The sequence below is a fragment of the Capra hircus genome, chromosome 7, assembly GCF_001704415.2.
Source record: "Capra hircus breed San Clemente chromosome 7, ASM170441v1, whole genome shotgun sequence".
Lineage (NCBI taxonomy): Eukaryota > Metazoa > Chordata > Mammalia > Artiodactyla > Bovidae > Capra > Capra hircus.
In genome coordinates, this window is record NC_030814.1 from 30140571 (window position 1) to 30164875 (window position 24305).

At 46.3% G+C, this 24305-nt stretch overlaps 1 protein-coding gene across 1 annotated transcript in view; it reads right to left on the reverse strand.

Annotated features, from left to right (window-relative positions):
- Window positions 1-24305, reverse strand: part of WWC1 (WW and C2 domain containing 1) — a 155484-nt gene that overhangs the window by 65195 nt on the left and 65984 nt on the right. The window contains exons 2-3 of the mRNA XM_018050071.1: window positions 13825-13934; window positions 5852-6055 (exon numbers count right to left, since the gene is read on the reverse strand). Coding sequence (XP_017905560.1) covers window positions 5852-6055; window positions 13825-13934 — 314 coding nt within the window. The remainder of the gene's footprint in view (window positions 1-5851; window positions 6056-13824; window positions 13935-24305) is intronic.

Genomic DNA, 24305 nt, shown 5'->3' on the forward strand with positions numbered 1-24305 from the left:
TGTGGCATATAGGATTTATCTGGACTGTTTCATCCAAGAATCCTCGCTGTCAAGTGTTTTTACAACTTTTCTCTTTATTTTTAATGTTGTTGATTTACTTACTTTTGGCTGTGCTGGGTCTTTGTTGCTGTTGGGCTCTTCTCTGGTTGTGGCAAGCAGGGAGCTACTCCCTAGTTGTGGTGCTCGGGCTGTTCATTGCAGCGGCTCCTCCTGCTGCGGAACACAGACTCTAGGGCTCGCGGGCTTCTCTAGTTGTGGTGCACGGGTTTAGCTGCTCCCCGCCATGCGGGATCTTCCCGGACCAGGGATCAAACGCACGTCCTCTGCATTGGCAGGTAGCTTCTGAGCCACTGGGCCACTAGGGAAATCTCACCTTTTCTGTTTATATCCCTTTTCTCTGAAAAGAAGAGACTCAGATTCCCCAGATTCTTCTACTGTCCAGCCTGGCAGGCAATAGCCTGGTACTCTTCTGGGAGTCAAGTGGTACATGCCGGCTGGGGTCTCAATCCTAAAGTTCATGTTCACTTGAATACCATGTTTTCAGTGTGGTGCACCTCAGTTTTGAACTTGCCTGGTATCCTGTGGTCCAGAGATTCTGTTTTACTTTCTCCTAAAAATAAACCTCCAATTTTCCATCAGGTTGGAGATGGGCACTGGCCTGGGTCTTGCTGATTTGGGGAAGAGATCTCGTGGTCTGCGTCTCAGAAACAACTTTCCTCTGGTCTTCTTTGAGGGCCTCCTAACTTCATTCCCATTCCACAGAGACAGCCACTGCCTCCAATTCCTGAAGCTTTTGCACGTGCTCCAGGTAGACCAGAGGCCTGTTTTTTCTCACTGTCAGCCCAATTCCTCTTTTCTCTGGTCTATCGGGTAGGTTGCTATCTGTCCTTCCACCTTTAAGTCTCCACATTTTATTGCGGCCTTTTCCTCCAAGTCTCCCTGTCCTTGTGCATATATGTCTTAAAAATCTCTTATCTGATATTTTCTTAGTTTCAGGAATGAGTGAAAGCACGTAGGTGGTTCAACTGGCATTTTTAGCAGCAAGGCACCCAATGACTGATTTTCCAAATGGGAAACCAAGGCCTGGAGGAGGAAGGAGCATGGTGAGGTCCCAAAGAACCCAGCTGTCCTGAGCTCTCATCTTTCAGAGGATGGAAGAACCCCAGTGCAGCCCTCAAACCTTAGAATTTGACAGGCTGACTTGGGTTAAATTAAGAGAATTGGTTTTGAAGTCAGATGCTTCTCTCCAGGCCTCAGTTTTCTTATCTGTAAAATGGGAACACCAGTATCTTGTAAGATTGTGTGTGTGTAGCACAGTTATTTGAAACAACATATGTACAGTGGCCAGCATATCGCCCTGCCGAAATTCAATAGATGCATGTTAAATGAGAATTCTCTCTCATTCCCCATGGGGTGGGAAACTGTACCAGTGATGACAACAAAGCCTCCATCCCCAAGGCAGAGCCCCACCTGTAGCCAAGCCCTACAGCAGTCAAGGCCAGGTGGCAAAACTCTCACAAGCCCTGACAGGCCATCTGAGTTAGAGGGAGGCATGTGACCTCACCAGTCTATCAACTTGCCAGAGAGCTTGACTTGGAAGGCAAACCTGGCTTGTCAAACCCTAAGAAAGTCATGAGGAGCCTTGGGTCATGCCTGTTTTACTAGGATGCTTGGGCTGAGGGACGCCCCCCATCCCTTGCTGATCTGTATCTTAGAACTAGTGATCTGAGATGATTCTCTTTTTTAAACACTTTTAATTGGAGGATAATTGCTTTACAATGTTGTGTTCGTTTCTGTTGTACAACAACGTGAATCAGATATAACATACATATATCTCCTCCCTCTTGAGCCTCCCTCCCACCCCCATATCCCACACATCACAGGTCACAGAGCTGAGCTCCCCATGCTATACAGCAGCTTCCCACTAGCTATCTACTGATTTCTTCTTTAACATTCAAAATGATGGTGTCTTTGAACCTGATGGAGCACTCAGTAGTAGCTCTTAAGTCATATGAGTCATATGATAGAACTGCCTCAATTACTTTCTATAAGGAATTGTCTTCTTACTGGACTTCCCTGGCGGCTCAGATGGTAAAGCCTCTGTCTCCAATGTGGGAGACCTGGGTTTGAGCCCTGGGTTGGGAAGATCCCCTTGAGAAGGAAATGTCAATCCACTCCAGTACTATTGCCTGGAAAATCCCATGGACAGAGGAGCCTGGCAGGCTGCAGTCTATGGGGTCGCAAAGAGTCGGACATGACTGACTTCACTTCACTTCACTTCTATTCTTACTGGTTCCAGGGATTGGTTAAAAATCTTGGTCATTTCAATGCCAATGAATTGATAATATCAAATAAATATTGATATTATCTATTGTGAGTTTAAGAATGTGATAACTAGTATTCCAAGTGCAAACACACTTGTGGAAGGTAACACTATTATTATGTCGGTTTTATACTTATTTTTGGCCACACCACACAGCATGTGGGATCTTAGTTCCCCAACCAGGGATCAAACTCCTGCCCTCTGCATTGGAAGCACAGAGTCTTAACCACAGGGAAGTCCCTGTCAATTTTACAGATGAAAACTTCATGCAGAGAGAAGCAGCATCACTTGTACAAAGTTGAACAGCTAGGAAGTTGCATATCCTGGGCCGGACCCCAGCAGTCCAGCTACAGAGTCCACATTCTCAAAAGATTATGTAATGTATTTCTTATCAAGAGAATATTTATTGAGCTTTTAATACGTTCTAAGGGAATTGTGCTAAGTGATTTACCTAGACCAGTGGTTTCTGGATGGGGGCAATTTAGCCCACCCTGGGGCAGTGTCTGCACTCATTTTTGGTTATTGCAACCCTGGGTGGGAGACGCTATAGGCAGAGACCAGGAATGCTGTTAAATATCCACAACACACAGGACAGCTCCCACTAAGAATGTGTCACTGCTGCCACTTGGCTCTTTTCCTCACCCTAAATTTTTATTTTGAAACCTTTGTATCTACTGGAAATTTGAAAGCATAATGTGATGAATATTGATAGATCCTTCACCTAGATCTACCAACTTTTAGCATTTCCCCACATCTGTTCTGTCTATCCCACCCTTCACTCTTATTCTCTCAGTCGGATGCCTGCCTGGATCATAAAAGCCCTCAATAAATGATTATTGGGAAAAACCCATCCCATATCCAAAACCATCAATGAGTCATTGACCTCACTTAGACTGACATCATAGTTTTTTCATTTACCATCCCCACGCCCACCCCCCCTCACCACCCCGGATTTTTTTGGAATTAAGTTGCAGACATGATGTCACATGAATGTCTTAGGAACAGGACATTCTCCTACACAGTTACAAAGTCATTATTATATCTAAGAAAATCTTCCAATTGCCTGAGAATATCTTTATGGCTGCTTTCCCCTCCATCCATGGTCTAGCCAAGGTGCAAACACTTCATTGCACTTACGCCTCCCTAGACTTTTTTCATTTTGTAATCTGCAACATTGCCCCTCTTTCTGCTTTTTTCTCACAGCACTATTTTTTGAAAGTGTGTAGGGTAATTATCTTGTAGGATACTGTGCAGTATGGATTTGTCTGGTTGTTTCTTCATGAATCGATTGAGAGTAAACATTTTTTGTCAAGAATCCTCAGTGATGTTTTTTTTATTGCATCACAATAGAAAGTATACAATGTCAGTTTGTCTCATTATTGGTGATGCTAATTTAACCCCTGTGTAAGATGGCGGTGGCTGTAGCTCTTCAATATTAAAAAAAAAAACATTTTACCCCCCAAAGTTAGTAAGTTATTCAGGGTGTGATACTTGGGGTCCCTGTATACATCCTGACCTCCAAAATAGGAAGGTTTGTTTTTCTATACATTTGTCACTATTTCAGACTACAGAATGAAAAAAAAAATCTCTTTGAATCTGAATTTCACTAGGGATATTAACATCTCCCTCCAGGGTTCTGGTAAAAATAATGCCATGGACTGAACTGTGTTCCCTGGAAATTCATATATTGAAGTCCTAACACCTATTGTAATAGTATTTGGAGAAGGGGGCCTTTGGGAGGTAATTAAGGTTAGATGAGGTTATACGGATGGGGCCCTCATGATAGGATTAGTGGTCTTATAAGAGACAGCACAGAGCTTGTTGTTTTCTCTGCCATGTGAAGACACAGTGAGAAGGTGGGAAGAGGGTCCCACCAGAACCCAGCTGTGCTGACACCCTGATCTCAGGATTCTAGCCGCCACAACTGTGGGAAAATAAGTGTCTGTGGTTAAAGCCACCTGGTCTGTGGTAATTTGTTATGGCAGTCCCAGCTGATTAAGACAGATTAAGTGCTAAAACCCTCATGATGGTCTCTAGGACATTATTTGACCTAGAAACAGCTAATGAGTATAATGCAGTTCTTTTCTATAATCTGAGATTCTGAGTTTTTCCCTGAGTTGCCAAGGAAAAGGGCAGGGTTGGGACATTGAGTAACCTACTCACTGTCCTCGTCCCAGACCAAATTTCTCAAAGTGGGGGCTTCACACAGGGGGAGTGTTTGGTTACCCAGCCAAGGCATGAAAACCCTGACACCATGGCTTAAAGCTGGCCCCTTGGCCCAAACTGCAGATGTTAGGGGAGAGAATTGTGTTTGTAACTTATCATCTCTTACCAGCTGTAAGACCCTGGGTATGCTATTAGTCTTCTCTAATCTGCAGATTTTTCATCTGTTACAGGAAGATATTAATTGTGCTCCCCCACAGAACTGTTATGAGAATTAACTGAAATAACATATTCAGACTGTAGGTGAGCATTTAGTAAGCACTCAGTAAACATAGAAAAGGATTAGCTATTAAAAATAGTGGCAGAAGACCAAAAAAAAAAAAAAAAAAAAAAAACCCCAAACCCCAAAACATCAGAAAAGGTCAATGGGCTCTTTGAGAGCTATGGATCTGGCATTTCCCTACACTGAGAATGAAGGACCGGGGTGCCTGTTCTCCTCCTGCAGATATGAGGGTGAACAAGGGAAACAGGAAATTTCCTCCACTAGGAAATACCAACAGATGTATAAGCAGATGCACTGTGATAGTGCTATGAACAAAACAAACAGCCATTACAGAGGCTAATGCTGGGGAAGGGCATCTGAGGATGGAGCTGTCAGAGGCAAGCCTCGCAGAGGAGACGACTGGAAGGGTGAGAAGGAGCCAGCCGTGCAAATGGATCAATAGAAAATTTTTCTAGGCAGGGGAGCAGCAAGGACAGAAGCCCCGAGGTAGAAACGTGCAGGGCAGGCTAGGGAGCAGAATGGGTGTGCTGAGCACATCTAGATCCTAGTGACTGGGAGCATCAGTGGAGGTGGGAGTGGCTGGCAGGAGTCTGATCACATGGGTCTGTGTAAGCCATGGAAAGAGTGATGCGAAAAAATACACATAACATAAAATTTACCACTTTAACCATTTCAAACTATACATTTCAGAGGCCTTATATACATTTACACTGTTGTGCAGCCATCAACACCACCCACCTCCAAAACATCTTCATCTTTCCAAACTGAAACTCTGTACATTAACCAAAAACTACCCCCGCTTCCCCCAGCCACTAAAGGGCTTCAAATAAGGAGACAGGTAAGTCAACTGGCATTCTGAGATGAAAAATGAATGAAAGGAAATGGAATGAAAATGGCAGATGAATCATAGCAAAGCACAAGCAGGAGGAGGAAAAGGGTGGTGGTCTGTACAAGGAGTGGAGAGGAAAGAACCCAGGTAGATCTGAGAAGCATCGAGAGGCAACACATGCAGGACTCAGTGCAGCCGTTTCCTCTTCCTTGAGGTCATGCTGGTGGGGGTACTGGTGGTGGGAGGTACTCACAGCTGACCTGGGAGCCAAGCTTGTGCTCCCAGACGGCGTGCAGCTGCTGGTACTCCTGCTGTGCAAGCTCCAAGCGCTGCTGCTTCACCTGGTAGATCTCCTTTTGTGCACTCAGGGCCTCCTGGGCCACCACCAGGTAATCCTTCAGCATGTGCTCCTGCTCCCGCCGCCATTGAACCCGAGGATCCTCAATCTGAGTGGTTTCTGGAACAGACCCCAGAGATCCTAGATTAGCATCTCAAAAATGGTGGCCTATAGAATCTACCAGAGAACAAAAAGTATAATAAATATAAAATCACAATAAATGTAAATGGGTTAAACTTGCCTTTTGAATAGCAGAGACTCTTCATTTGGATTAAGCAAACAAACATACACAAAAAACCAGGATCAATTTCCAAACCTGCAGTTACTCAGAGAATAGCCAGAATGAACAGATATGAATTCTAATGTAAGACAGAGAGGTTCAACAATATTACAGATGGTTAAAGTCATTCATTTTGGTAAATAGTAAAGGGAAATAAAATAACTGATATTTCAAAAGATGTATAGACGTACTGTGTCCACACAATATGTAAATTAGAACAGCCTTCCTAAAGGGCTATCTGACAATGAAAATCAAGAGACTTAAAATGTTAATACCCTTCATCCAATAAATCCTCCCACAGTAATTTATTACAAAAAGTAATAAATTCAGGCAAAAATGCATTTGTATAAAATCATCTTCATCATAAACAAGCACTTATTTAATGTTTACTCTATGCCAAGCACTATTTCATTTACTTTGTATCTATTTACTCCTCTAATCCTCACATTAACTCTATAGAGAAAATTCTTTTATTACTCTGGTTAAACAAAAGAGAAAACTGAGACATAAAGAAGTTAAGTGACTTGCTCAAGGTCACACAAGAAATTCCTGCTCAAATACGTATGCTATATTTACACAATACACTAAAACAGCCATTAAAAATAATGTCTTTGGGGAAAAAAAAAAACAGAAAGGTGCTTACAATGAAAAAAAAAATGGGTGTAAGTACTGAGGTCTCAACAGAACTGGAGATAATTTAGCAACTAAACAATAATAACAACTGGGTGCAAAATTGCAAAAATAGTTTTGTATTTATCAAAATACATATGTACATTCTCAAACAGATTACGAGGAAACAGCAAATTATCAACAGTAGATCTGTCTTGTTGGTAGGATGCTTTTTCTTCATTCTTTTTTATTTTTTAAATTATGTATCCAATAAAAATACACAGTGATAATTTAGAAAAAAGTAATAGGACAAAAAAAATGTTTTTAAAAGGGTAGCTGGCAGCTAAGCAGATATGGAAAAGGTCAAAGCAATGTTAATGTCAAAAAATCAATGCCCATCGACTGCCAACTCCTCAGTCATTTCCCAGCTGGAAGGTGGGGTATGGGACGACTGACACACCAGAAATTATATAATCACAGCCATATGGTAAATTCAGCTTGCAGGTAAGTTTTGCTTAGCCCAAAGAACTTTAGTAATTTTGAATTGATTACTGGCATATAAAAATAAGGAGATTTTTTAAAATTCATGTTTAATTTTTTAAAATTGGAACATAATTGTTTTATAATATCGTGTTAGCCTCTGCTGTACAACGAAGTGAATCAGGTTTTCAGCGTTAGTTGCTCAGTTGTGTCCAACTCTTTTCGGATCAGGTATATGTACACATATAACCCCTCCCTCTTGAGCCTCCTGTCAACCCCCAGCCCCACACTCCAGGTCATCACAGAGCACTGAGCCGAGCTCCCTGCGCTCTTCAGCCGCTTCACACTAGCTGTCTGTTCTACACACGGTAGTGTCCACACGTCAGTGCCACTCTCTCAGTTCATCCCGAGCTCTCCTCCCCCTACTGCGTCCACAAATCTGCACCTTTGCCTCTTTCTGTCCTGCAAATAGGTTCATCATAACACTTTTCTAGATTAACAAGGAGATTTATACATTACAATCTTGATCTCTGGTTTTTCTGGAACATTCAGAAGATTTGGCCACCACGGGTCCACAATCTATCTGCGTCATTCACTTATGTCCTGTGTCTGGCTCCTGGGGAATTGAGTTAGAGCCTCCTCTCACAGGTCCTTTCACTCTCAGTCCTCCTGAATAGGCCCCAGTGAGCATTTCCAGTGAAAGAAAGAAGAGACAGGGAGAATGATCACAGAGGTAGCAGGGCCACGTTCTCACGCCTGCCAGTGGTCACTGTGTTACAATGGGCAGGTTGCTTAGCCTCTCTGAATCTACTTTTCTGATTTTTAAAGAGAGTAAGGGGCCCCGCCTCACTGCTTCCCTGGAAGCTGTAGAGCACTTGCACCCAGGTAAAGTAAACAAACAACGGTGAGAGTAAAGCCAACACTATTCACTGAGGCCAGTGTTTGAATTATCTGTGAATAGCTATTCTTCAAGCTCTCCTCCTCCCTTTTTCTGGGAAAGAAAACAAGGTGTGAAAATGGCCTGTTTGTCCTGTACTAATCAGGACATCCTCCCACGCCCAGCCCCTGCTATGCTCACTCTCCTTCCTTAACTTCCATCTCACCAGAATAGATAACTTTACACCAGGGCAGGTTCTTAGAGACCCTCTTGGTCGACTATTTATTTCCTTGTTTATTTATCTAGCTGTGTCAGCTCTTGGCTACATCATGTGGGATCTTTCGCTGTGGGCACAGACTCTCTAACTCTGGCTTGAGGGCTCAGTGTGGCACGTGGGCTTAGCTGCTCCACGGCATGTGGGATCCGAGTTCCCCCACCAGAGATCGAACTCCTGTCCCCTGCTCTGCAGGGCAGATTCCCAACCACTGGACCACCAGGAAAGTCCTTGGTCAACTATTTTTCAGTTCTTGTTTTTATTAAACATGGACATAGCTGGATCATTCAGCATGTCACAAAATCAGCTCCATACAAAATCATCCCTTCATCCCCTTCCCCTTCATTCGCTCTCTCCCCAAAAGGTAGCTACTTCCAACAAACGTTTAACTGATTGAATACAGCCATCATTGAGACCCAGTCCTCCTTCCTCCCCCAGGCCCCAAACCTCTACCTACAAATACACCGCCCCCTCTCCATACAGCTCACAGTTCACGGGCTTCACATACTCCTTACCCCACCACACGCCTGCTTTCTACATGCACCACACAAGCACCCATGTGACTAACACTACTGAATTCTCCAAGGGCTTGAATTACAATTGTCTTAAAAACAGCTGAACATCTGGAGAAATTCCAACCTTGTTGCTCTGCAAAGGAATGCAAATGAAACACAATGAAGTAACAGTTTAAACCTGTGATGAATGTATCAAAAGTAAAGAAGTGAAATTAGTCATATGCTGATCAAGGCATGAGGAAAACAGTACTCTCATTGCTTGTGGTAATACAGACTGACTCGATCTTTTAGAAATATTATCAGACTAGGAAGAGCTACCAGAAGTCTCACAAGGGTCCACAACCTTTCACTTGGCGATCCTACATTTGGAGTGTGACTCCAGGAAAGGATCACAGAAGAATAAAGCAATATGCTTAAAGACTCTCCCTCCAGTGTTATTTTTTATAACAAACAAATGGAAAGAACCCAAAAGGTCAGTTGAAAGGGGTATTATGCTACACTCATTGTATGTGTCATAATGTATTGATGCATCTGTTTGATACATTAAAAATGGCAAATATGAAGACTGTGTAGCATCTCTTAAATATTCATGACATAGGGTGAAGAGAAAACAGAAAACACAATTTGATCACTGATTAAAACCATCTAATCATGATAAATACAATCAATGCCAGAACATGAAGCTACAATCATTGTAAATTTGAGAAATAAATGCCCACAAATTAACAAACAAATATTTAATAAATAAATGAGTACTCTCTTTATGCCAACAGCTCCCAAATGCCAACCTTCAGCCCAGTTCTCTTTTCCAAACACCTGATTCTTACATTAAACTGACCAACATCTCCTCTCAGATGGATAACAGGCATGGAAGATGTGACCCATCGCAGCAAACCCTTGTTCTTCCTTCCTAAACACATCAGTCCTCTTGCAGCTTTCTCCATCCAATGGATGGCAACTCCATCCTGTCACCTGCTCGGAGAGGCTCCTTCATTCCTTTTCTTCCACACCCCACATGTAATCTATCGGGAAGCCTTGATGGCTTCCTCCAGCCTCAGGACACTTCTCACCACCTCCACCACTATAGCCTTGATCCGGGCCACTGTCCTTTGTCACCTGGACTACTGCAACATTCTTTCACAAGTTTCCCTATGTCCGTGCTTGTTCCATTGTCTACTCTCAGCAAAGCAGCCAGAATGACCCTTTTTAAGACACAAAACAGATCACACCATGCGTCTGTTTTAAAATTCTCCATGCCAAGTCACTTCAGTCATGTCTGACTCTTGGTGACCCTATGGACTGTAGCCCACTAGGCTCCTCTGTCCATGGGATTCTCCAGGCAAAGATACTGGAATGGGTTGCCATTTCCTCCTCTAGGGGATCTTCAATGGTTCCCATCACGTGGAATAAAAGCTTGAGCCCTTCAGGTGGATCACTGCCCCATCCAGGCCCTGCTACCACCTGGCCTGATGCCCTCCTCCCCACTTCCTCACAAATTCTGCTAAATGCACACCTGCCTCCCTGTCACACCTTGAGAAGCAAAATGTGATCACACATTGGCATTTTCTCTCGATCAACCCTCTCTACTTGAAACACTCCCCCCACCTCCTTCAAGTCTTAGCTCAGAGAGCATTTTCTCAACACTGTCCCTCCCATGCCACCCACAAACACACACACCACACCTCAGCCCCACGCTCTGCTTCTCCCTTTTCTCATAACCCTGAGAATTTAAAAATACACTACACAATTGGCTTACTTATTCTGTTTATCTTCTGCTGCTTCTGCCAAAATGAAAGCTCTATGAAGGCAAGGATCGGATCATTGCCATCTTGCACTCTCATGTACCCCATGCTCCCAGTACAGTGCCTAGAACATTGTAGGAGGTCGATAAATATTTGCTGAATGAATGAACGCTTGATGGTGGATTTAATTTGTTGTTCAAGTCTATCGTGTCTATAACTCTATAGCAGTAACTTCAGGGGCTTTCCCTGGTGGTTCAGTGGTAAAGAACCTGCCTGCCAGTGAAGGGGACACAGGCTTGATTCCTGGTCCAGGAAGACCCCACATGCCACGGGGCAACTAAGCCCATGTGCCATAGCTATCGAGCCTGTGCTCTGGAGCCCAGGAGCTGCGTGCAGCTACTGAAGCCTGTATGCTAGAGTCTGTGCTCCGCAACAAGAGAAGCCACCTCAATGAGAAGCCTGCTCACCACAGCTACGGAGGAGCCCCTGCAGCAATGAAGACCCAGCACAGCCCAAAATAAACAAATAAAATCATTGAACAAGACAAAACCGTAACTGCAGTCACCCACAGAGGATTGGTCCGAGTCCACAGCTCTGAATGAGTGGGCCTTGTGCACACCACCATTTGTATCACTGGCTCCGTCCTCTAGAAGTGGTACCCTCCATCCAATGAGAGCACCTTCCAGCCGAAGGAAACCCTGCAGCCTGACTGCTGGCAAAACTACCAGAGAGAATTCTTCCTTTTGCGGTTTTCATTTACTCACCTTCCTATACACACCCCCATTTCTGCTGCCATCCCCTCAAGAATACACTCTACCATTGCATGACACGCTTTCCATCTCGTCAACGACTCCCAGAAGCACCAGAAAATCCCACTCCTGCCATCAGATTTCAATGAGGGGGATTCACTCAGCAGTTAGAGACAGGAAAGGACTAGTGAGGGTTCCTGTACATCAGTGTTTAACCCAGTATACCATGCAGTCCTCCAAGCATTAGCCTCCTTCCCCATACACACTCAATTAGGCACATTTACTTCTCATTACCCAATATGCAATCATGAGTGCTAATAAAAACCTTTGCTACCCCCAACAATGCAATCAGTGCCATTAGCTGTCTCTCAGAAACGCTCCTCTGCTTTGGTGCCAAGTCTGCTCACTCATCCATTTATTTAGCCATGCATTCATGCACATATAACCTTTTCTAGGTAGCAAAGGTCAAGTACACACCTACTATGTGCCTTGCCAGGCAAAAAGTCTGGGGAACCTGCCCTGACAGGTAAATGGTTATACTACAGAATGGTGAGGGGCACAGCAGAGATTTGACCAGGTGCCACAGAAACCCAGAAGAGGAAGTGGATGGAGAAGCCCAATTCCACTCCCAGGACGAGTTCAAATCCCAGCCCTGCCATGCTTTGACTCTGAGAGTTGCGCAGTCAATTTCTATCTCTAAGTTCCATTCATAAGACAGACTTAATCATCCTAGTGCTTCCCAGGTGGCGCCAATGGTAAAGAATCTGCCTCCAATGCAGGAGACTCAGGTTCGATCCCTGGGTAGGGAAGAGCCCCTAGAGTAGGAAATGGCATCCCACTCCAGTACTCTTGCCTGGAAAATCCCATGGACAGAGGAGCCTGGCAGGGTCTCAAAGAGTTGGGCACAACTGAAGAGTCTTCGCACGCACACACAGACGCACCAGTGGAAGAAACAGGCTCTTTCCCTTCTGGCAGGCTATAGTCCATGGGGTCACAAAGAGTTGGACATGACTGCGCACGCACGCACAATCATCCTAGCATCCCACAGGGGTGTTGGGAGGATTGCATGAGATGATGCCTAGTCAAGTGCCTTGTCCAGGACATGGCACAGAGTGCATGCTCAGGAAACAAGGGCTACTAGGATTCAGCGCCCTAATCTCAACCTTCGGACATATGCCACCGCATTCCATTCTCCTCTTGCCTGAAAGGACAAGAGGAATCCCACAGTTCAGAAGGCTGAGATCGAGACAGAAAAATCCTCTTTCCTCTATTATACATGAACAAATAGGGCAGCAAATTCCCCAGGACAAGAATAGTCTTGGCCAAGAAGGTGCACAGTGGATGAGGCCCAAGAACACATCAACTCTCCCTGCCTGGAAGACCTCAACCTGGGTTCTTCCACCTGTCAGACAATATGCTTCTCCCCTTCTCAACCTATATTTCCATCAAAGTCCCAGAGACAAAGATACTAGGAATCTTCATTCTGGATCGGGATATCTGGACCACAGATACAAAATGAAAGTGGGCTGACTGGCGTGATGGGCTGGAGATACATACATACATCACTCAGACCATCCATTATAGATGCATGCTGTATGTTGCTGGGGACTTGCTTCAGGGGCAGTGGCTGCTAAAAAATAATCTGGGGACGACACAGACACATCTAACTTCTGTGAAAAAATGTGTATGCATGAACCTCCCTCCCACCATCCCTGCCCTCTAGGTTGTCACAGAGCACCGTTTTGAGCTTCCTGAGTCATATGGCAAATTCCCACTGGCCATCTATTTTACGTATGGTGCATAGAAATCAATGAAAGTGAAAGTGTCAGTTGCTCAGTCATGTTTGATTCTCTATGACCCCATGGACTGTAGCCTGCCAGGCTCCTCTGTCTATGGAATTCTCCAGGCAAGAACACTAGAGTGGGTAGTCATTCCCTTCTCCAGGGTATCTTCCCAACCCAGAGACCAAACCCAGGTTTCCTGCATTACAGGCAGATTATTTACCATCTGGGCCACCAGGGAAGCCCTGTGGAAATCAATATATGTTAAAAAATATATATATATATATGTATGCACACATGACTGGGAAGTTTCTGGAGAGATACACAAGAAATGGCTAGCAGTGGTTACTTCTGTAAAATTGGGGAGATGGGTTGTGAGACACAGAGTTCTAGATTCTATTTAAAACTCTTCTAAACTGTTATTTATATATGAGCATACATTATCTATCTATATCTACACTGACATCTCTATCCAACTCTGTGTGAAACGAAACACAATCTGGCTTCACAAGCCCCTGCTGGTAGTTCTTCCAGACGTGGGGGCTGGCCAGGAGGTGGAGGGATGGGTGGAGGGGGACTTACTGGTGTTGTGGTCTATGAAGTAATCCCCGACCTGTGGGTCGTACGCCTCTTCCCATCCCAGCGGCAGCTCGTCACTAATGCAGTCAGCGAAGGTGAGCGGTTTGGTGTACCTGGCAAGGGAGAGGAGAAAGAGACTCCGTCAGCCTACGGTCCCCAGAGAGCTGCATTCATGGCTGCCTATAGCCTCCCTGCCCCTCTGGGCTGGCCCACCAGATGCAGAAGCTCTGCGCCCCGGCCCCGTTGTCCCCAGGAAGACGAACGCGTATCGGAGCAACAAGATAAGGTCACCTGGGAGGGAGGCAGGGAATCTGCTCTGGTCCCAACTTTGCCACCAACTGGGAAGGGATTCCGAGCGAGTCGCCTGCCTTCTCTGGGCCTCACTGCTACGTCTCTGAGTGAGGGGTCACAGGGAAGGGCTCGAAGGTCGAGCCTGGCTTCTAGACTCAGACTCAAATCTCTCTCTGGTTTCTCCACTTGCAGGGCACTTGGCCCACTCCAGCCCCAGCCGTCCTTCAGGCTCTGTCCATGTTTGTCTTACCTATTTCCCCTCTGAAAAGCTAGCTCGCTGCAGCATCTAGAAGAACAGATGTTCCCTCCCTGTGAGTTTGGCCAAATGCAGTATTTTTTTTTTTTTTTTTTTTGCTTCCTGGGCTGGTTCCCAAATGCCTGTACCCACTGCTGTCCTTCTCTGCACAATCCAGGCCAAACTGATTTTTTAGCCATAACCACCCTTGAAGTCCCCATATTGGGACTTCCCAAATGGGGAGTGAGGTGGTGGTAAACACCTATGTCAGATAGACAGACCACCCAACTAGACAGACGAAGGTTTGTCAAGGCTCAAAAACATCACAAGCCCTTGGTCCAGCACTTTAGCCAGCATGCAGGGAATCTGGAAACACTGAGGTCAGCCTGAGTGGCCACTTTGGATGGCCCGGTTAGTTTCTCCCCATCACTGCATCTGCCTAAAATACACACACATAATATTCTCCCTGGCGTGCTGCAGTCCACAGGGTTGCAAAGAGTCAGACACAACTTAGCAACTGAACAACAACAATCTTCTCCCTCTCCTGTCTGCTCCCGCCCCCTCCCACTTCTGGAAGACTGTTGTGCTTCAACACTCTTTCGACAGACTGGCAAACTGAGATACAATGCAACAGGAGGAAGGATGAGTGGGGTGGGGTCTAGGATTCCTGGTCAAGAGCTTCCCTCCAAGCCATAGGAGATGACTCTCCTAGCCCATGCAATCTCCTCCTCTCTTAAACCCACCCCAAATTAAGCTGAAAGCAAAATATGTGCTGAGACTTCCCTGGTAGCCCAGTGGCTAAGACTCTGTGCTCTCAATGCCGGGGACCCAGGTCCAGTCCTGGTCAGGGAACTAGATCCTGTCTGCTGCAACTAAGACCCAGCACAGCCAAATAAATTTCTTAAAAAGAAAGAAAAGCAAAATACGTGGGGAAAAAATAAACAGTGAAAGAGCCCCTGGTGGATGGACTTAGTGTGTTCACATGCCACTATACATCCCGGGTCTGGTAGACTGAGAACACAGCTACCGATTGAAAGGAGTGGACAGCACCAAAGCTCTGTTAATCATACTGCTGTATTATGGGAGACAAGGATGAGGCAGAGGTCTATATGATATAAAACAGACCAAGCCCTGTCCAATTAGGATTCAGTAGGCATCACTTATTAGCTGTTTAAGTATGGTAACTTAAGTGTCCCTCTCTGAGCCTCAGTATTTTTATCTAAAATGTGGGGATAATAACTCTCCAAGTTGTCAGGTTAAATAAAGTCATGATTGTAAAAACATTTAGATCCTGGTGCGAATGAATGCTGAAAGAACATTCTTCTCCACTTCCCAGAAGGGGAAACAGAGACGAAGAGAAAGATGAAATAACACTCTCAATGTCTACACCAATGATATTCAAGCAAGGCACTCTGCCTTCAGAGCCCTTGCTGTGAATCAAACGGTTCCCTTGAAAGTTGACATCTTCAGCTGAGCCCCATGGAAAATTTCAAGCCACTGTCTTAAGAGTAAAAAGTGAAGAGATGGGGAAGACACAGGTGATTTATTTAGGCCAGAAGGCCCTTCATTTGGGAGCACTTATGCCAACCTGGATAAAGTTTCTAAAGAGTTGTCTTCAGCACAATCCACCACTACCCGGAAAGCCCTGCCCACCCCAAGACTTCAGAAGCAAGAGACCACGTTCCTCAGTTCCTCCTCCTCCTTAAACTCCTGTAAAATGGTTCATTCCCACTTCCTTATGGAGAATGAAGACCAGTGACCAACAGGGAAATCTCATCCAACGTCATTTCACCTAACACATTACTGAAAGGGTCTCTGAAGGAAAACTCTGCACGCAGGCCTACCCTGCGTCACAGCAAGTGACTCTCTTACTGAGGACAGATATATCTGGGGAGGGAACAGGAGTGCTTGGGCCAACCACAGTCAGATCCTTCTGGTTCATTCCTTTCCTTGGGTGCAGCCCTGAGAAGCCCCACCCACCAGCCTGGTGATGAAGATAGGAATCTTGTTATTTACACTTTGCAACCCAGAAAACCAAGAAGACAAAGATATATTCCCTCTCCACAGCTCCCTGAATCCATGAGTGGATCAAAATTCTTTCCCCCCTCCCAGGATTGGGGCGGAGTGGGGGTGAGGTGGGGAGGAGAGGAAGGAGAACTTTCCTGGTGGCCCAGTGGATAAAAGTCCACCTTCCAATGCAGGGGACACGGGTTTGATCCCTGGTTGGGGAACTAAGATCCCACATGCTATGGGGCAATTAAGCCCACGTGCCACAATGAAAACCCAGGGCAGGCGAAAAAGATAAACAAAAATCTTCCGTGGGGATGAATTAAATGATTTCATCAATGGTGCATTTAAGCAATAGAATCTTATGTCCCCCACGGTGATCAATAAATATTTGTGGAATGAGTGAATACGACAATGAATATCTAAGAACAAAAGATAATGGTGTGTTTTATATTTTGCTAACATGGAAGAATGTTCTTAACATACTGTGAGAAAAATGACATTGTTGAACAAGAAACGCTTTAGGATATTGTTTTAATACAGTATTTTTGCCTGAAATGTGTGTGCGTTTGTAGAAGAGAAGCTGGAAAGATACACATTAAAATGCTATCCTGGTAGAGGGATTTTAACAATTTAATTTTTTTCTTTTTAAGCTTTTAAAAATTAGTTTCTCTGTAATATTTCTATCTCAACTGTAATCAAAATAGTTAATGATGGCTAAATCACGGCCTAGAAAACAAGTTTGTTCCCTCTCTAGGCAGCAGGTGCTTTTCCTCTATTTGACCAGTGAGAAAACACACCCAACACCTTGCAGCTGGAAAACACCAGAGGTATAACCTGAAGCCCCACGGCCTCACTCCAGAACCTGAGCTTTGCTAATAAAAACTGACAAGACCAAGGGAGTCTCAGGATGACCTGGAAGCTATGCCTGAGATGCAGATGTCAAAGCTGGGCTGGGGGAAAATCGGAAGCAGGCAGAAGGCACCTGAGCTGCAGCCTGCTTACACCTTCAGTTTTCTACGTCTCGGTGCAAAGCTACTCAATATATTTGGATAATGCACAACGGCTTCACGAAAAGACAGACAATTAATTGTTCTAAAGTCATTGTAACAAGGGATTCACTGAGCTCTCTGTGTGAGGCTGGAGATTGGGGGAGGAGAGGCAGGTCTAAAACACCAAAATGCATCACTTTTCCAGAAAACCATGAACTTTACTGCTTATTCCAGCCTTGGACATCAAAAAGTCAGACCTGAAATAAATGTTAGCTACAAGCATCAGTCATGTGCCTGACACTGGATCTCCTACCAAAGCTGAAACGCTGATTCCCGCTTATGGTAAACATGGACATTGCGCTCAACAGGTATAAAGAAGAGGAATCAAGAGGATCCAATGTTATCCAGAGGGGGCAAGGGGAGACAGGAAGGCTTTGGGTTTGATATTCGGGCTTCCCTTAAAAGTGATCATGGAGAAAAAAGCAGAGGCCTGACATCCTGACTCCTACAGCTCTTCCATGGGAAAGAGAAAAGCTTCTATTGGAAGACTACACAACTTACAAGAAATCTGGACAGCAAGCTTCTCTGGAACAAATGCCAAGAGGGGGATGAATTATTCAGTGTGCAGGGACGTGTCATTCAGAGAATCAGGATGAAGAGAAGCATTTTTAGCTGTATAAGGATTTAAATACACACACACACACGTATATATACATGTGCACCCACCCCTCATCCCAGAGACAGGAACTGTCCATTTAAACCAGTCCCCTCTGGGAAACTGTGGGTGCTCCTCTGGCCTGCAGTGTTTCCCCTTGGGCAAGTGCCAAGAATGTGAGCTGGGAAGAGATGTCTGCTTTCAGACGCAGCCCGGACTTGGGGGCTTGCCCGCAACTCACAGCCCCCATCCTCTGATGACATGATTCACACCAATCCTGTCCGGTGCGGTCCCTGCCTCCAGGCTCCAAGTCCTGGGCTGCTGAAAACCCAGATTGTGAAATCAAATGACCCAAATGCTGAAGGGGTGAGGGGGAGTGAGGGAGGGCGCCAAGAGAGAACCAGTTCTGCCTCTTCTTAATTACCAATCTCTGGAGGAACACAAACATTCCTGAATGTTTCACAACAGGCTCTCCTGGAAGAAGGGGCCCGGATGTGTTGCCTTGGAGACAGGTAGGGCTGTGTGGGATTACCTGTCCGGGAACGCGGGCCCCTGTCCTCTGTCCAGCTCCATGTCCCCACGACTGGCTGGCATTCGGTATTCAGACAGTGCGTCTTTTCTAAGGAGGCAGCTCAGAGGAGCGGAAAGCCTTCTGCCAAGTCTAACACTGGGTGGTGATTCTCTTGGGCCTGAAGAACGCGTAGCATATCTTTCATGTTCCTAGTGCTCCCCGAGCAATCTGAATGCTTCCCACAGGAACCTCTTTATGGCCAGCCAGCATGAGGCTGGCCCCCGACCGGGCTCTCGCCAGGGCCAGCTGGGAGGGATCGCTTTCTAAAGGGCCCTGAGGACCACATGCCAAGAACTGTCCAAACTTTCAGCTGAACCTCTCCTCTCAACCCCAGGCACAATGGCCAGGCTGGCTCTTCCCGCCCTGGGGTGTTTCACACGCATGGTTCCCATAGCTCAGGACTGCACAGCTCCTGAGGAGATGCAGCCATCTCCGGACTGCGGCAGAGCCCCAGGCCACGCAGACCCTCGACTTCCACACCTGCAAGGCTGGGGTGGCTGGACAAAAGTGCAATCTTTGAAGCTCTCCTTTCTTCTTTGAATTACATTTGGTTCAAACACCTTCATTCGTTCCTTAAACAAATCTGGGGATGAAAGTAATCACTGTCTCATAGTTGGTTAGGAGGGCTGAGCACACGAACCACAGCAGAATCTGAGCAAACTTCCAGCTACAGAAGTAGACAAAAGGACCCTGCCCTTACACCCCTGGCAGGGAGACATCCCAACCAGAAAGTGAATCCACAGGATCATTTCAGAGATTCGTGCTGTTCAGAAAAATACAACAGGGTAGTGGGATTAAGTAGAATGGTGGGGTAGGTTGGGGCAATCAAGGGAGGCTTCTCGGAGGAGGTGATCTTGGAGGGGCGACCAGATGGTGGGAAGCATCAGGAACAGCCAGTACAAAGGCTTTGGGGTGGGATGATGTTGATGTGAAGAACAGAAAAGAAAGCCACATGTGAGCCACATACGTCATAAGTGATGGAGTAGAGATAGACAGGGGCAGATGCTGGGTTTTTAGGACTTTGGGGTCCCTGTTAAGACTTTGAGAGCCATCCTAGTGTTGAGCTGCAGAGGGTGACCGAGAGAGGCTCTCTGAGTCACCCTCTCCTCATCTCCTTTCTCTCTGCTTTCCATCAGTCCTCCAAGCAACAAGAATTTATTCCCTGGACACAATAGCCTGGCCCCATGCTAGGCACGACCAGAGCTCAGACATTTGAATAAGCCTTGTTTCTGCCTTTGAGAGCAGAGGGCCTGGCCAAGCAGCTGAGGCTTACCCTTAAAGCAGGGAGTAGCTTATCCCTGTGACAGTATGTATGGTGGTTATGCTACCTTAGGCTGCGAACCATGGGCAATGAGAGGATGCAGAGATAGTTAATAATAAGATGCTAGGTCATAGGCATCCCTGGCCGCTCAGTGGTAAAGAGTCTGCCTGCCAAGGCAGGAAACAAGGGTTCAATCTCTGATCCAGGAAGATCCCACCTGCCACAGAGCAGCTAAGCTCATGGGCCACAACTACTGAGCCTGTGCTCTAGAACCAGGGAGCTGCAACTACTGAACCCACGTGCCGCAACTATTGAAGCCTGCGTGCCCTACAGAGAAGGCGATGGCACCCCACTCCAGTATTCTTGCCTGGAAAATCCCATGGACAGAGGAGCCTGGTAGGCTGCGGTCCATGGGGTTGCGAAGAGTCGGACACAACTGGGCGACTTCCCTTTCACTTTCATGCATTGGAGAAGGAAATGGCAACCCACTCCAGTGTTCTTGCCTGGAGAATCCCAGGGACAGGGGAGCCTGGTGGGCTGCCATCTATGGGGTCACACAGAGTCGGACACGACTGAAGTGACTTAGCAGCAGCAGCAGCGTGCCCTACAGCCCTGGTCCACAATGGAAGAAGCCACTGTAATGAGAAGCAACGGGAGAGTAGCCCCCACTCGCCACAACCAGAGAAAGGCCCTTGCAGTAACCAAAACCCAGCTTAGCCAAAAATAAAAATGAATTAATTTTAAAACAAAAAGATGCCAGATCCGCTGTACACATGTGAAAGAGCAAAGGGGTGGGAGAAGGGAGAGACTGAGAGGACGGGGCGTAGTCAGGGGAGGCCGGAAGAAGGAAGCAGTCCACGGAGGGCGGTGGTCAGCTCCGGGGCTAATTAAGAGGCAGGGTAGCTGCTTCCCACCAAGGCTGAGGAACTGATGCTGGGGTGAAACCCACACCCTGCCCCTTCCACAGCCACAGGCGTGTCACCTAACCTTGTTAGGAGTTTCCTTCTCTGTGAAACTTAGAAGGTCCAATCTCATAAGGGTGTTGTGGGAATTAAATGAGATAACCCATGCAAAGTGCTTGGTACAGGGCCTGGCATGTAATAAGCCCTCAGTAAATGTGGGCTGTTAACGTGAACAGCGGAGAGACTTCTGTCCTCCCCGCTGTGAGAATTGTGTTATCTTTCATCTTCAGTTTGTTGGATATGTTTGCTATCACCGTTCTCATCATCGCTGTCCCCATTTTTCATCTCAAGAGATATGAGTGGTGGTTAAAACTCACAAGCTCTAGAGTCAGCCACCTGGGTTGCAAGGGAGGCGGCCTCACTTACTCACTCTGTCCCGTTGGGCATGAACCCCTAACTTGCCTGAACCTGCTTCTTCATCTGTAGAGTGGGGATACTCAGAGTGACTACCTGGCTAAAATGAGCTATGCTGAGCCCCGGGCACACAGGGCTCCACCACATTCACTTTCTTACCAGTTAGGTTTTACATCCTTTTCTAAAATTAATTTTTTGGGGAGTGTATTTGCTTTATAATGCCGTGTTCATTTCTACTGTGCAGCAAAGTGAATCAGCTATATGTGTACACATATCCCCTCATTTTTTAATTTCCTTCCCATTTAGGTCACCACATAGCACTAGGGTAGAGTTCCCTGAGAGGTTTTATATTCCTTTCCACGATGAGGCAAAAACCTGTCCATGCTAATAGCCGTTAAATCCTGAACTGTATTCCACCACCTCCCTCCCTAGAGGAGCTGGGGTTGATTAAACTCCCTGGTTTTTTGGAAATTAAACCAGAGAAAGTTGAGGTGACAGCTGGATTGGCTTTGGCTCTCAAATTGTGCACTCCGAAGAAACCATTCACACCAGCAATTTCCAAGTTCTCTTTCTCTTAAACCCCTCCCTCCCTCTACTCCCCAGACACCTGTCTTGACATTCTGGTTATCCCACCCCCAGACTTCCTTCCTTCCCTCCTTTGGTTGGGCTGGTTTATCCAGAGCTTTCTTGCTCTGAACACTCCCTCCGATTCCTGGAATTATATGGGGAGGGGAGGTTCCAGACTATTCCCCCTACCTGCTCTAGTCTTCAACCCGGGCTTCAACAAACCAGTGGCTCACCTCCCCCTGATAAATCTAGCCTTCACTCTGCCCTACCCCCCACTGAGTTCTTGGGATCACGCGCCCCAGCCTTGGGTCTGTTTCCTTCCTTTGCCTCCATCCCCATGTCTCTCTGCCTACTCATGCCCAGACACCCTCCAGCTCAGTGACACAGTGGTGACTGTGCTATTCCTCCAAATCTCACTTGCTGGAATTTAAGATTAAGATTCTGAGAAGCAAATTATGGGTTAGCAGGGCCAAGTCTGGACTATAGATATGTTTGCTTGTGTACTATAATGTTGCACTTTTAAGAATGGAATCAGCCTGCCTTTTGAAGTCAGCCCCTCACTAGCTGCACACAGCCCCCTCTGCTCTCTAACGTGTTTCTCCTGCATCTTGTCTTATCAAGAGGCAGCCTATGTGCGTGCTCAGTTGCTAAATTGTGTCTGACTCTTTGCAACCCCATGGACTAGACCAGCAGGCTCCCCTGTCCATGGTATTTTCCAGGCAAGAATACTGGAGTGGGTTGCCATTTTCTTCTCCTGGGGATCTTTCCAACCCAGGAATCAAACTCGAACCTTCTGTGTCTCCTGCATTGCAGGAGGATTCTCTACCACCGTTCCGCCCAGCAAAACCAACAAGAAACAGCACAGAGAAGTCATTAGGAGTACTTTAGAGCCAGACTCTCCGGGCTTTGACTACCAGTGACCTTGGGCAAGATACTTAAACTCTCTTGGGCTCAGTTTTCACACTTGCAGAACAAGAGAAATAATAACATACTGACGGAGCACGCATTCTGTGCCAGGAATTGTTCTAAGCCCTGTACATATATTGACTCACTTGGACTTCATACCAACGCCATTCAGACCCACCTGACAGTGTTCTCTGAGGATTAGATGAGCTAATGGATGAAACAGCACTTTGGTACACAGTGTGTGCTCAACAAATGTCAGCAACACATTGTTATTTTCACTGCTGTTCAAATGAGGTGCCTGATGCAGGAGTATTAAAGAATGCTAAAACTGAATGTGATATCTGGGATCTGACAAGTCAAATCCTTGTTTCATTGGTGAGAAAACTGAAGCACAGAGAGAAAGACTTGGCCAGAGCCGCCCAAGGACCCAGCGGCAAGGCTGAGACTAAAACCTGGGGACCAACCTCAGGCCTGCATCACTCGTGACACCAAGAGATCAAGTCAGCCTGGTGCTGAGTTTAGCTCCATTTGAGATGCAGTGATCACCTGAACAGCCCTCAAGAAACAGCTACTGGTAGTACTGCCCTATTATACTGAAAGGAGAATGATCGCTGGGCCAGAGCCCATGTTAAACTACGGAGTTCCCATTCATGGAGAGATAAGGCTGGGACACGGGCCCTTCATCTTGCTTGCTTCCTCACTGAAGGGCAATTCTCTTGAACAAAGCACTGGGCATACATGCTCCCCCCTCATCCAGCTTCTTCAACTCCACTCATTTCCAAATTGGGAATTAGGCTAAAGAGGTTCTGGCCCTATAGAAAAGGCAAAGAGAACCAAATGGAATTCCCAGTTCCACCCTCCTTAGCCATATAATCTTAGGCGCTCCTTCTCCAGCTCTAAGCCTGTTTCCCCATAGGTCTGAAATAAGCAGTCAAGAGAATCTGCTTACAGGGCTCTAGTAGTGTTGAATGAGTTAGTACCTGGGGACAAGTCAGCAGAGCCCTTGGCATATGATGCTGGGCAGGCATGCAGAGCTCTTCCTTTTTGATTTGTCCTTAAATTTTTTGCGAGATCTTAGCTCCCTGACTAGGGATCAAACCATATTCACCCTTGCCAGGGAAGCCACAAGAGCTCCTCCTTTATGAATGTAGGGCCCTGAGGGCACTCAACCCCCAGCTTTGCCCTTTTCTAGTCTCAAGAACTGGGTGTCCAAGGGGTCCTCCCAGGTGCTGGTCTATCCAGGAGCTTCCAGTTCGAAGGACAAAGGCCACTGCCACCCTTCCCTGGAATCTGGCCCTTCCTGTTCCTTGTGTTCTGACCCTCACCCCAGCCATGCAGCCTGAGGAGCTGGTCCTTCCAGAAATGGAAATGGCTGTGAAGGGTTCTCTGGGATCCTGATCTGTGGCTCTTTCCATGACTACATAGTTTAGGCAGAGCATTGGAAGGGGCTCTGGGTTTCAATCCTGATGTGGCCACTAGATGAACCAGGCCCTTAGGCAAAGCACCGACCCTCTCTGGGCTTCCCATCTGCAAAAAAAAGGAGTTGAAATGTCATGTTTCTAAGGCCCCCTTTATCTCACCAGTCCTCAAAGTCAAGGGCATTGTGAGGTTGCAATGAAACAAAACATCTTACTGGACCATGTGTTCTAAGTGAAATAAATCAAGGCTTTTATCTTCACAACA